Genomic DNA, 14471 nt, shown 5'->3' with positions numbered 1-14471 from the left:
AACAGATATAGGCTTGATATTGTTGTGAGGGATTAAAATACAATTTCGTGGTGGTGGTGGTTTTTTGCCTGTTTTAATTCTGCCTGTTGAAAAACGGCCTGAAAACTTCACCTCATCAGGCTGGAGACTCAGATCAGGTGGTTGTGATTTCAGTTCAGCATCTTACACAAGCATTTCCAAATGTAAATCACACCTCAATAGGCCACAGTATTTTCCGGTTGGGGAGTGTCAACGTGTGTACACATAGTATTTATGTAAATTAATTTTATTAAGTTAAAATTGCAGAAGATTCTTCAGTCTGAAGGATGTTTTGCCTTGTGCTTTTGAAGTATCCTGTGAGAATCGGATGTCTAATGCAGTTCCTGGAAAATACTAGAGTCACATGATGGCTAAAAATAAGCACATCTGTGACAGGGAAAATAACCAGGGCAGAATTAACTGTTTGTCTATGAGTATTTACAGGGAATGAAACCGCCATCACAGGCCTCTTGTGCAAGAACTGGTGTTCTTTATAATGCTTTATTGAAAGAAATATGTGAGATTTGATTGCAAAAGTTATGGGATCATGCAATACTAGGTGTGCTGTAAATTTAATTTTCGAACAAAATAGTTTTCTTTTTTCTTTTTTTAGTCTTTTGTGTAGTAAAATTTAAATGCAGCTGTCAGTGACATGTTGACAAGCCTGGAGACTTGAGTTAGCAGGAATTCCTCAAAAAAAATTCCTTTCTGCCATCTTTTCTCTCTCCTCTTTCCTTTCTCACCAAATCTTTTGTGTAGGTCAGACACAGCTGGTAATCACTATATAATCACATCTGTTTTCATTTCATATGTAGTTTTTCCACCTTGTCTCATGTCTTAGTGTTGCAAAGGATATAGAATGCTGTGGAGGCATAGTCAGTACATGAGCTGCACATATAGAGGGGGCATATTCAAATGTATTTATTTTTAAAACTTGGTGTTTGTCATTCAGGGAAGGAGTTGGAATACTATGGGAGACTGAAATGGTCCTTTTGCAGACAGTGTAAGCTTTCCTATTCCACCTTGATATGGGAACCACCTGTAAAAGTGAAAAGATCATTCAAGTTTCCATGCCTGCTAAAAGTAGTGGTTTCTCTGCTAGAGGAGTAGCAAGTCTGATACAAGATGACATGGACTGCTGTTCTAGAAACTGGACTGAAAACTTAGAAAAATGTGGTACTATCAAGATGCTGCCAATTATAAACTACATTTAACATTTATCTTGCTTGAGTCTCTTACTCTTTCCTCACCTCTAGTATGTAAATATAGTTGTAACTGAGGATATTTTGTTAAACTGCACAGAAGGAAACAGCTTTCTTTCAGACTTCCCTTTCATATGATATATGTTGCTATATTCTTAGTAACTAAACAAAAAATCTCTGATAAGGTTTGCAAGACACATTGATCAATTAAAAGTAGCTGCAAAGTGGTTAAATCCATTTTACTTGAGCCATTTGGTGGTGATTAAGGCCAGTTGAAAATTTCCTCTCAAAACTTTTCTTTGAAAATTGGATTTTCAGTTAACCAATTTTTTTCATGACATTAAAAAATGTCAAATTTTCCTTGAAAACTCTAAACCAAAAAAGCTTATATAATATTGAATTTTTTGTTTTAGGATGACAAATCAAAATTTTCCACAGAGCAATAATCAATTTTCTAGCCAGCTTTAGTGGTAATATCTTCCTCCCAATCACTTTCAAATAGACATCTACAGAGCCTTTTTCATCACAAGGAAAAAGTATGTATAACTGAATTCCACTCCATCCAAGAAATCCTTAACTGTGCATATACTGGCTCACAAGTAGAGATTCCACCATGTAATCCTGTTATGTTGCTGAAGTTTATTTACGAATACTTTTTTGTCAGCTACATGGCAAACAGTCGTTTTGGGGTTATCCAATTCAGAGGGCAGAATCAAACTGCAAAGAGCCCAAGGTCAGTGAGGGCTGAAGGCAAGGTGAAGAGATTTGTTACTAATGTAAAATCCTGCATCCATGGAGAGGAAATAAATAGCACAGATAATGTCAAGCAGCTGAACCTATTGCATTATCAAGCAAGTTTATTTCAACTTATACTATTATAGAGATACTACTGTCTAATGTAACTGAGTAATCCAGCTACCACATGGAATGGTAGGTGTGGAACAGGATTGGGAGAAGTTCTGTCTTCAGTTCTGCACAGTACAAAAATTTGAGAACCAAATCTATAGTCCCATCTATTGATCCTCTGACTTTCACATGATCCGGAGGAGAAAAGATCCTAAGTTTCAGCTAAGTTACCGGACTGTACAGCCATGATAGTTAAGCATGTTGCTTATGTTGATGAGATTTACGACTTTGAACTATAATGTTTGTTTTAGACCAGCTGCCTCCAGTCTTGCCGCCGCCTTTGATGATCAATTGAAGATTTTACTGGAAACAATATTTTTTCCAACAAATCCCTCCATGATGCCTTGTAATTTACATTCCTGATGATTCAACTGCCTCAACAACAACAAAAAACTGCCTGAAGTGGCAAGCAGAGCATATGTGCTCTTTGATTAATATCTAATGAAAGGAGTTGAAATTGCATTGAAAAAAATAGGATTTAATGTTTATTATGGTAGGTTATACTTATACACATGCTGAAGTGGTTCATTATATATAGCTCTAGGCCTCTTGCATAGTGTTCAGTAATATAGAACATAAGTGCTCTATTCGGAGAGATGGACGACATTCAAGAGTGAAATGCCAAGCCTCCTTTGATACGCTTTTAAGCCGGGTGCTCTCACTTTGCCCAGTTAAAGCGGCTTTGGCAGCTGGCTATGAGCCTAGGAGTATACCTAATTTGTTTAACATTAAGCAAATTGTGGACAGCCTTTGTTAATGTTAGGGTGAAAATCAGACACTCAATCCATGTAGTAGTGTTCCAATTTGATCTAAGCAACCTCCAGTGGACACTGTCTAGTCCTGATCCTGCACTTTGCCTGCCCTGATTTAAAGGTTTAAAATGCTAGTATAAAATTCTGAGATGTAACTTTCCCATTTAGAAGCTGTGGACGTGAATGGTTCATTCCCACAGCCTCCACATGGGAGAGAAACAGCACAACACTCCGATACATACTGCTGTTTGTACCCCTTAAGGCAAGACTGCAAGGCAGCGTAGACATGTCTTGAGCTACATACGCTTATTTCCTTTGGGTATGGGGAAGATGTAAGAAGCAAAATGAATTTTAGCAATAGCTGAGGAGTTTGGTCTGGGGATGTTGGTGGGGATGTTATTATCTTCCAAGTGTTTGCAGATGATTTACTTAATTACTTGCTCCATTATATTTCCTGGCACAAAAGGTAAACTGACTGATCTGTAGTTTCCAGGGTTGCTCTTATTTCCCTTTTTATAGATGGGCACTATATTTTCCCTTTTCCAGTCTTCTGGAATCTTCCTGTCTTTCATGATTTTCCAAAGATGATAGTTAAAGGCTGAGATACCTCCTCTATCAGCTCCTTGAGTATTCTAGGATGCATTTAATCAGGCCCGGTGACTCGTAGACATCTAACTTTTCTAGGTGATTTTTAACCTAGAGGGGTCATAAACAATGCAATAGGGTTACAATTCCTGTGAAGACAGAGGAGATTTTTGTCATGGGTTACAAATGAGTTAAGTCTCTGATCACATTCAGCAGGGTAGGGTGTCAGAAACCTGACACCGTTAAGCAGACTCCTGCATGTCCACCAAGCTGGGACGGTGAGCATGCATGACCACTAATTCCTTTGTCTTTAAAATGAGTGGGAAAGATGGAATCTCTCAATAATGATTTAGTTAGTGGTGAAGCTGTTAATTTAAATAACCTTTTCTAAAACTCAATTTTCCTGAAAGATTGTTTTGTCTCAGGCGCACGTCACCAATTTAATTTCTTATTTTAGCCCTTTTTAATGAATTTGACAGAACAAAAACTGCAGTTAATGTGAGTCCCAAATTCAATTCCAGCAATGACTGTGAAAGATGAGGCAGCTGAGTACAATGTTTTGGTGTGTCTCTTTGCAGTGCATTCATACAGTTGTCACATGAGCAGAACATTGTAGCATTTTCCACAAATGTTAAGCAATGTACTAACTACTGACATAGCTTCAGAGATCATTTGTCCTTGAGGCGGTCAATGGGGGAGGGCAGCATTTTGTCTGTAGGACTACAGTTAAATCTCAGAAGGCCTCCTTAGGATCGTGGATCCAGTAATCTGAATACTTCTAGTCAGAATATTAAGTGACGTGGCATTCGGAGTCCTCATTTTTGTAATCAGCAATGAAAGGTTTGGGTTTGTAGCAGTTTACACAAAACTTAAACAATTTTAATTTGCACATAAAACCCTCTTGTTTCTTTCCTTTTCGCTAAAATAGAAGCCGTAGCAGGAAATACTTAGGCTGATAGTAATTATGGTTTTAGGGCATCATAAATATACTGCTTGAAACTTGTAATATTTTTGATAGCTATTCTATCCAATTTATATTACATTGTCAAGACAAAATAATTGCTGTCTTTATTAGTATATGAAAGAATTTTACAACCATGGTGATAAGATGCAGTGTGGCCAGGTACAAACAAAAATGAACAGTGTTAATTCAGACAAGCTCAGTTACATGGTGCATTTGAAAACTTGGCTATGACCTAACAAAATCATAACACGCTACGTCAGTTTTGGACACTTACCTGTTGAAGCTGCCTGGTAACACCCAGATGCTGACGATGAAATGCCTCATATGCCAGTGGTTGAAAAGAACTGCTTACATAACATGATACCTAGGGGATTCATTTAATTGTTTGCATAAATCTTTTGAAAGCACAGATGAAACTGTCATGGACTGCTGTCTAGGCAGGATAGTGTAATAGATACAGGCAGTCCCCGACTTACGTCGGATCCGCACTTACGAACGGGGCTTTCTTGTCCCGGAGCTCGCAGGCAGCGGTCAGCCACCTCGACCTCCGGGGCGAGAAAAGCTGCTCCCGGTGCCCCTGGTCTGCTGGGGACCGTCTCCAGCAGACCAGGGGCATTGGGAGCAAAGCCGCAGCAGCGGCGGGTTCCCTCGCTTCTGAGGCTTTGCAAGAGCAAAGCCGGCTTTGCTCCCGGTGCCCCATGTCTGCTGGAGATGGTCCCCAGCAGACATGAGGCATCGGGAGCAAATCCGCAGCCGCGGCGGGGTCCTGCGCTTCTGAGGCTTTGCCACAGCAAAGCCTCAGAAGCGCGGGACCCCGCCGTGGCTGCAGCTTTGCTCGCAGTGCCCCTGGTCTGCCGGGGACCATCTCCAGCAGACCAGGGGCACCGCGAGCAAACCCGCCGGGGCAAAGCCTCAGAAGTGCGGGACGCGGCTGCGGCTTTGCTCACGGTGCCCCTGGTCTGCTGGAGACGGTCCCCAGCAGACCAGGGGCACCGGGAGCAAAGCCGCAGCAGCGGCGGGTCCCGCGCCAGAGCAAAGCCTCAGAAGCGAGGCACCCCCCCCGCTGCAGCTTTGGTCCCCATGTCCCTGGTCTGCTGGGGGGGGGGGCGCAGCTAGTGTGCCCCCCCCCTCCCAACAGACCAGGTTTTTGTTGTGGACCCTGGGGCAGAGCAGCTGGGGCGCTGCCGGTTGGTCCCGCAGCGCCGCTCTGGGCACTACTGGATCAACCCGGCAGCACCCCGGCTGCTCTGCCCCAGGCGTCCTGATTCAGCCGTTGCTGAAACTGACCAGCGCTGACTACAGGAAGCCCAAGGCACAGTTGCTCTGCCCCAGGCTTCCTGGAATCAGTGGCTGATCAGTTTCAGCAGCAGCTGACTTGGGGTTCTTAAGTTGAATCTGTATGTAAGTCAGAACTGGCGGTCAGTTTCAGCAGCGGCTGAATCTGGACGCCAGTTCCGACTTACATACAGATTCAACTTAGGGACTGTAGGTTTGTTCTTATCTTGTACGTAACCCGGGCACTGCCTGTATTGCTGTCTATTTCTGTAGCACTAGCAAAGTGCTTGGTACTTCTGCAGGTAATGAGGTATCAGTCTTACCCAAAATGAATTTACAGGTAAAATGAACAACTTGCAGCCACAGACTTAAGATAGGCAACAATCAAAACCACATTGATAAACAAAGAAATGCACAGGGCATGTATCTTAAACTATTTGGGGCAGGGACTGCTCTCTTTGCTGCATATCTGTCATGAGAATTAGTAGTACAGTGTGGACCTGAAAGTCTCATTAGTGCCCTTGGATTCCATAATACTGTATACACATAAATAATAATCTAGTCACATTGTCTGGAGTAAGTGCACAGTCAAAAATTAATAATGAAAGTAAAATATTTTCTCAATTAAAAAAATAGGAAGATCTTGTGAAGTCGGCTGCTATTCCGCTCTGAGGAGATATCACCCTATTTTCTGTGTATTGCATCTTTCAATGTAAGGACGTATCTTCTGGGAGAATGAAGAGATGGTAGGAGAGTGGTAAGGGCAATTCAAGATGGAGGGATTTTAGTGAGAGAGACTGCTGAGTACCATGGGATTCTGGCTTGGAATCTGCATTCTAAAATAAATCTAGCCTGGAAGAACATGTTGGCTATTTGTGTATGGAAAATATAGCACCTCTCCACGGAGAACTAATGGAACTATTCCAGATTTAAGTAGTGTAAATAAGTGCAATACCTGCACTTGGTGTTCAGTTGTGCAGCTATTCGGTCTATGAAAGTTTTCCATTGTGAGTCCCAATTTACAGGTACTGAACTGATTAAAAATGCTCTGGTCTGAAATATTTTTAGTTGTGGTTCTGGGTTGCATGCTGTGGCAGGATGGAGTATGCTCCAAGGCCTCTTGCTGGAGGTTTTGTGGCCCTACCATATCTAGTCCCTGAAAAGAGCAGTAGAGAAGTCCTCCAAGCTCCCTGGAGCGGCTGTGAGAAGCAGCCAATCGGGGATCAGCAAGCTAGCATAAAGAGAGCTGCTGGGCCAGAGTCAGGGAGTTCCTTGCTAGAGCTGTAAGAGCATGGGAAGTGGCTGGCTAGTAGAGCTGCAGTGCCCTGGACATAGGAGGGCTGTCAGGAGTTGGAAGAGGAGATAAAGCCCTGAGTTGGGTGCTAGGACTTTATTTTGGCAAAGACAGTGCATAGCCACAGGTGGGGGAGTGTTCTATCCCAGAGCAAGAATAAACAAAGAGTGCAGGTGCAGATACTTAGCCAGGGGTGTTACACATTTTAAAGAGTCTGTTGGAAATACACTTCCTCTCCCCTACACCCCGCCAAAGATTTTCCCTGAGGCAAATAAAGAGTAAAACTGGATATAAAGCTTGCTTTGATGCAAAAGATTTCCAATTAGAAATTGTTTGGCATCCTCTGCTTCTCATATTTCATTTTGAACAGTCTGTAGCTCATGCCATCTGGAGCACTCAGATTCTTTATTTAGCTTTTTTTAAAAAAAACTATTACTGATTATGGATATCAGAACATCCTGTGCATTTAGGGCCTGATCCTGCGCTGTAGGGACCGTAACCAACTCCTGCTGACGTTAGTAGAGTTTGAGGTGCTTAACATCACTTAGGAAAAGACATTTAAAAAGCCATAGGCTTAGTGTTTAAAGCTCAGTACTTTTAAATAACTCTTTTGCTGGTGAAAGATGCTGTATGAGCAGTATTATCAAATAATCTCTGACCACTGATAGTGGTCAGACTGAGTTTTCCTAGAACTCTCCATTTCCTAGAACTCTCCAGTGCCTCAAACTGGAATTGAATGAAAACCTAGAGATGAGAGAGACAATTTTCAAGTCCATTCTCTCAGCACATGTTCAGTTCATGTGACTTTGAGTCAATGTTTTTTTGAGGTAGACTTAGGCCACATCAAATAGTAACTTCTGGTCACATCAACATATGCTCTATCCAGTGATTTACATGTTTGACATGCCATATCTTATTACTAATTCCTAAACTTATATCATCATATTTAAAGTTGGAATTCTAAGGTATTAGTTTCTACCATTGTAGGCAGTGAGGTAATAAGGTAAATAGGAGGTAATAAGCCTTGATCCTTGGTCTTGATATGCTTTAAAAAGGCACATTCAGTTATTTTCTGGTAACAACTATATAATTGTGTGTGTGTACGCATGCTGCTTTTCATCAGGTAACTACTTCTGTTCATTGGGGGGAGGGCATGCAATAAAACTGCAATGATTCGCCTGATAGGCTGCTGCCACTATATTTAGATGTGCCTCCGCAGATTCTGGTGGTTGTACCATTTCCTGCAGCTCCCATTGGCCAGGAACGGCAATCCACGGCCAACAGGAGTTGCAATTGTCTGTACTTGCGGAGGCACAGCTAAATATAGCAGGGTGGCTAACCCTGGCTGACTGGATCTGGCCTGCAGGCTAGTATTTGCCCACCCGTGGTCTAGACATTACTGAATAAATGTGTCCGTATTACACTGTCTTACCATTTCTGTAGATGCAATAGGAGACAGGTGAACTCAAAAATGCCCTCATGAGCTTACTGCTTCCTATACATCAGGCCATGTATTGGGGTGTATGAATGGTTAACTGGCAGAGGGCTGGAGCAGCCCCTTTTGCCCCACCACAGGCCAGGGGTGCTCCAGGCCAGTTGCCCTCATTTAATTGTTTAAACATAATGTTTAACTGGTTAACTAATGAAATGCGATTTTACATCCCTGCCATGTATCCACCTAATTTCCTTACAAGCACAGCATATTAATAATTCTGTACATTGCACTGTACTATAGACATGGAAAAGGGGTCTCATTTCTGGAATTCCTTCTTTCTAAGCAATTCAGATCTTTTCAAAACCTCTGTTCACTTTAACCTGTATCTCTAAATCATGCTCCTCTCACCTTTGTCTCCAATGAGGCATCTTCACATTCTGTCCTCTGACTAGTCTGCAAGGATTCACATTGAACTTGTTTTCACAACTTAGAAACTTCACCTTTCTTTTCTGCTGCTTTTTCTCCGTGTTTTTAAGTGTGTATGAGTCACTGCACCAAATTTGATGAAGCAGTGCATGTTAATAAGGTAGCCAATTTTATGCAAAGGGTCTAATCTTTCTAAGTAAAATAAAGAGGGTTTTTTCCCTTGTGTAATCTTTTCAGTGTGAAATACACTCAGTATGTGCATTTGAAGACTGACACAGAGGTAGTGATCCAGGTTCCATTAAGGTTGCCTTTACTAGCAGCTTTGCTGTAGTCTGGTCAATCTCAGTGTACATAACCAGCTCAGACCGGTGGCTGGTCCCATCTGGCTGTATTGTCTGCAGTCGCCCTCAGTACTGAGACAGGAAGAATGAGTTCGTACCTAGTTAGTCTCCTTACAGTGAGATTAATTTCTATTCTACTCTCTGGCTTGGAATATCATCTCCCCAATAGGGCTTGTTTCCTTTAAATGTCCATTCCTTATGTTTTAACACCTTGATCTTCAAAAAGGTTTTGCTGAACTCTATGTGGAAACAAGATGGAAAGGAAAAACAGGCTGCTCTTGCACTTGTTGTTAAAATATGCATCCTTGTTCCCTTAAAAATCTTCCCCATGTGTCTGGGAGGATTATTATTCTGATTCTTATGAAAGTAAGAGTTAGAAACCCTGATGAAAGCATCCGTGTTCTACCTATGTAAAATATATGGTGGTGGTATGAAAAATAAAGCTTATTGTCATATGGGATGCATGGATCGCTTAAGTGTCAGAATAGGATGCTGATTTATTTTAATGAATTGTGATTTCCATTTGTGTTTAAAATATTGACCAGGCCCTTGAGGAAAGTATTAGTGAAGATTATACATCAAGATCTGCTGGTCTGACAAAGGAGAAAAAATGGCAACTTAAAAATCTTACTCAATTGTCAGAGTACTTTCCAAAAATGACTTACTGCTCTGTTTGAGAGCTGTAGGGCACCATCAGTGAATATTAGTTCACGTTAACCTTGTGAACTAAATGTTATTACTCAAGAAAAGAGTTGGATTGACATCTGTCAGTACTAAGTGCTCTTTCGAAAGAATAAGTAATTTTAGGCATGAGAACAGTGTAATTTCATCTTTACCAACCCCATATAGTGAATTCTGTTATCAAGGTGTGGCATGGTCCATGCATAACTGGTAAGGACTTCATATTGGAAGTTCCCATGTTTTGGTCAGATTGGAGTTTTTACTTTCAGTTGGCAAGGTACCTTTCTGATGTATCAATTTTATTTGTAATAAATATGAAAGTGTGGTGGCATCCACTAAAAACAGATCAACTGTGTAATTGTTTATACTCGCAGAACTGTCATTAGAGAATATAAAGTAATTGATCTTAGTAAAGTAGTCAGTGCAGTCTGACTAAATCACAAGAACCTGACAAACTTAACTGAATCACCTTCTTTGCAGTCCCGTCCCCCCCCCCTCCCCCCCATCAGCTTTTGAGCTTCTTGCCAGAGAAGCCTGAGGACTCCTTGTGGGGACGAGGTGGGAGGGAGGGCAGTGGAGAATCTTGATACAGCAAAGCTTATTTACGGATTGAGTGCTTTCAGTTTTTACTCTTTACTTCATTCCTTATAGGAAAATAGGCGATCTAATCAAGCCTATTTTTTTCTCTTCAGGCCCTAAATATAATTCAGGTTGGCAGAGGTCTAGGGAGTTCACTTCTATGCTTTTTTAATTCTAAGTTGTTTCTGGCAATCATGTTGACGTAGTTCCACCAAAATTAATCGTGCATGTAAAGGAGGGCTGGAACTGGAATTAGAAGTCTGTGGTCTAAGTGGCAGTTTCAGATGGCAGGCCAAGTAGAGGCCATAAAATGAGTGGTCTCTTCTGAAGAATATTGGAGTGGGATCTCCTGTGCTTTGGGAATCAATGTTGCTAATTACAGTACATGAAGCTTGGACATCTCCTTCCACAAATGGTAAGCTCAGAGCCCTGCTGGGGCTTTAGTAATCTCTCAAACCCTAAAGAGGAGAAAGGAGGGGCACCAATGTTGCATCAGTTTTCAGCCCTAGGGTGCGTATAAAGATAGCCCTGGTCCTTGTTTATACATTTTCCTGTGCCTGTATTTAAGCCTTTGAGTATACTTGAGCCTTGTAAAAGTAGAATACCTACTTGGTATGAGTACTGTTTTCTGCTGGCAAAGTATTGCTGTACATTTGGGAACATCAGCTTTGCTTTTCACATGATATATAAAAAAAAGTCCTAAGCTGATCAGAAACATGATCTTTTAGACATTGCAACAAAAAAGTGCTCACTGATGGATTTAATTCTGTTTGCATCTGCTGAATTTCTATGTGATTGTACAAGTAATGGAATTGGTTTTAAAGCTTAAAAGCAGGTAAACTTACAAATAAAATAATTTGCCTTTCTCCAATAACTTTTTAAAATAAAGAAATCTTTAGTAAAAGGCGAAAGATTTATACGAATTGAAGAGAAACCAGAGAATATTAAGCATTAAATATTGAACATTAAGCTAAATATTTATTGCAGTTTAACTTGTAAAACGGTGGTGGTGTAGTAGTAGTAGTAATTAAAAGAATGTTATTTATTCACCTTTCTTTGCATATCAGTAAGCTGTTTTGTCCTGTTAACAAAAATGTTATTTTCAGTTTATGGTATTGACTTCCCTTTAGTGCAAGATTTTGCAAAGGAAGCATCTTTCTACTTACAAGTGGGGAAATAATAGCACTAATGGTCATACACAAAATGGTGTTTAATTTGTGTATCTGGAAGGAGTAAAAGTTCTGCATTATTTGGAATACAATATTTATACTGCACATAAATACTTGAATCTAATATTTAAGAGAGTTCTGATAATAGCTTATTCTCATGCGTTCAGGTGCTGCTAAATCCAGTCCGGCTTCTAAACCAGGGTCCACACCTTCTCGTCCATCGTCAGCAAAAAAAGCCACGCCAAGCAGCTCAGCATCCAAATCAGATAAAGATTTGGAAACACAAGTCATACAACTCAGTGAACAGGTAATTTTGCTTCAACCAGAAAATGAGTTATCCAGAAGCACTAGGAAAAATAATGAAAATTCATGAAACCAAAGATTACTCTATACTGATAGTAAAACTGAGACATGGTAAAATTCTGAACTGAAAAATGAATTTACAATTTCAATCTGGATTATAGTCACTTCACACTGGTGAAGGATCTAATAAATGGAGTAGCTCAGCTAAGAACAAAAAAGTGATGTCATTAAAAAAATGCTCCTCTAGTAGATGGTTATAGGTGCCTAAAGTTGGGCATTGAAGTGGACGTTCAGGAGCCTAAGGAGGCCTACCTTTAAAAGTGCCCAGAGTACTTCAGTGGGAACTGGTGGATGCTTAACACCTTTAAAACCTTGGGCTGCATTTAGAAACTTACATTTTCATATTTATTATGTTTAAGTTGCTGCTATATCTACCATGGACACCTTTTTAACAAGTAAAAATGTGTAAGAATCCTGAAGGCTTTATACAAATGACTTGCACTGAAGGGTTTGATGATGATTTAAGTGGAGCATGCAGTAGTTATTGAGAAGTTGACAAGTTTGCATTAAATCTTTCTTTTTAAAGAGGTCACTTTTTTCTGTAGTGACTATTAAGCTTAAGGGGCCTATAGGCTGGACCACTCTAGTCTGGCACCCTCAGGACCTGATCAGTGCCAAATCAGAGAATTTGCTGAACAATGGGAGGTCAGTATTATCTAGAAGCATTACCAACACTTCAACTGCTTACTGGGCTCTTAAAAGACATTTTGGGGTAAATTGGAGCTAAATAACAGCATAGAACACTGAGAGCCAGGACTGGTGGCTGTAAATAAGCTTTATGGGACTGTGGGGAAATAAGTGGACATCCAGCTAACTGAAATTATGCCAGAACACAGATGTTGCCGAACCAGAGGGTGCTGGCTTAGAGACATTCCACCTGTAGTGCACCGTGCATGCATAGTGCTCAGCTATAAGTCAGAGAAATCTCACCTAAAGGTTGTGGAGCCAGCTTCATACTACCCATAGTCTCAGTGCTGCATGTCTAGAAGAGGCAAGGAGAAGCTTCCATAAACTATAGTAACAGCCTCCCACACCCAACAAGTCTTTCACCGACAGACATCCCCGTCTCATCATTTTGTTGGTTCACAAGCAACAAAATGGCCAGAAAATCATTCCATGCCTGGAATACCACAGTCCGTTGTATCCCCAAATATTTGGGGAATTGGCATGTCATGGGACAATTTTTTCCACCTTTTTACGGGTTGCCAGTCAAAAAGATTGTAAACTATTGCCTTGTTACCTTATGTATATTGGCAAAATTAGAAAATCTCAACTTTTTGAGGCTCTTCAGCCACTTATTGTTTTTTCCACTATAGCTTTATTTAATGAATAACTAGCTTTCTAAGTTTTCATGACAATTTCAGGTTGCCAGAAAAAATTAAACAGGAAGTGTGTCTGAAAATTTTCCAGGTTGTTGTATACTAAACATCTTGGCTGTTGATTTACAGCATGACGATTCAGGACAGTGAAGGTATTTTGGTTGAGCACTCTTATAAATGTTCAGACTATTGATTAGTCACATCAGTAGAAAATCCCATAGAAATAAAAGCCATTAGACCATTGCTGAATGAATTGTGTATTACAAAGGGGCACTGCTGTCTAGGAAAATGAAGCACAGAAATTCACTTGTTATACCCTGCCTTACATGATTGTGATTTAGTCTCCGTACATATAAATGCTGAGTGTTTAGGCACTGTTGAGTAGATGAGCTGAGAAATCAGTTGGAACAAAGGATGCTTTTGCTTGATACCTGCTCTAAAGAACAGAAGAATGGTGAGATTCCACACTGAGAAGAGTTCTTGAATGATGCCTGATATCTGAATGAAAGCCAGAGAAGGGGTCAAAGGTATAGCTAACCATAACAGCATGAAATGAACAAAACTTGCTAGGCTGTAGAGCCATTGATTCAACTCTGTTGTTTGGGGATATTAACTAGTTGAGGAAATAAACTGGTTTGTGTTACAGTACAGAGGGCTATCAAAAGGAAACATCTTGGTACGCCACTAACTTTCTAGTAAGTGACGTGTTATCAGGTTAAGGAAAATGTCATAAAATGTTAATTTGGCTTATTTTCTTTGTAGAGAGAACTTGAATCTGAAAATTTGTTGACTTTGAGCATTGGTTCTCAATCAGAGGTATGCTAGGGATGTGAATGAGTAGTCAAGTAGATGATTAAGTGATAAGCCCTAGGGTTATCAGTTAATCTTCTCAACTACTCACATTTCTCCCCACCTTGCTGCCTCTCAGAGGCAGGAAAGGGGGCAGGCAGGAGCCAATGCTGGGGGGGGGGCCACTTTAAAAGCCCGTTCTCTTTCTCTCACCCCCCCCCCCCATTACTAGATCTGTGTTGCCATCTTGCTGCCCTACCCGCCAAACACTGCTGCCTCTATCAAAGGCAGAAGCGTGGAGGGAGGGGGGAGGCTGCCAGGAAGCAGCCTCTGTCTCTGGCAGCCTGAGCTGGCCATGGTAGAGGCTGGTCCA

The 14471-nt window shown here is 40.9% G+C and overlaps 1 protein-coding gene and 1 non-coding gene across 4 annotated transcripts in view; one reads left to right on the top strand and one right to left on the bottom strand.

Moving 5' to 3' along the window:
• The window catches only part of MAPRE2 (microtubule associated protein RP/EB family member 2), a 151952-nt gene that overhangs the window by 118981 nt on the left and 18500 nt on the right, over positions 1 to 14471 (top strand). For all 3 annotated transcript variants that reach the window (XM_075920733.1, XM_075920732.1, XM_006115378.4), the window contains one exon: positions 11795 to 11934. In XM_075920733.1, the coding sequence (XP_075776848.1) occupies positions 11795 to 11934 (140 nt within the window). The remainder of the gene's footprint in view (positions 1 to 11794; positions 11935 to 14471) is intronic.
• On the bottom strand, positions 11281 to 11401 carry LOC112544526 (U5 spliceosomal RNA). Its single transcript, XR_003087864.1, has one exon. It is a non-coding gene; the product is annotated as a U5 spliceosomal RNA (small nuclear RNA).

Source organism: Pelodiscus sinensis, chromosome 2 (genome assembly GCF_049634645.1).
Source record: "Pelodiscus sinensis isolate JC-2024 chromosome 2, ASM4963464v1, whole genome shotgun sequence".
In the NCBI taxonomy this organism is placed as follows: Eukaryota; Metazoa; Chordata; order Testudines; family Trionychidae; genus Pelodiscus; species Pelodiscus sinensis.
This window is presented reverse-complemented; position numbering and strand designations above follow the sequence as displayed.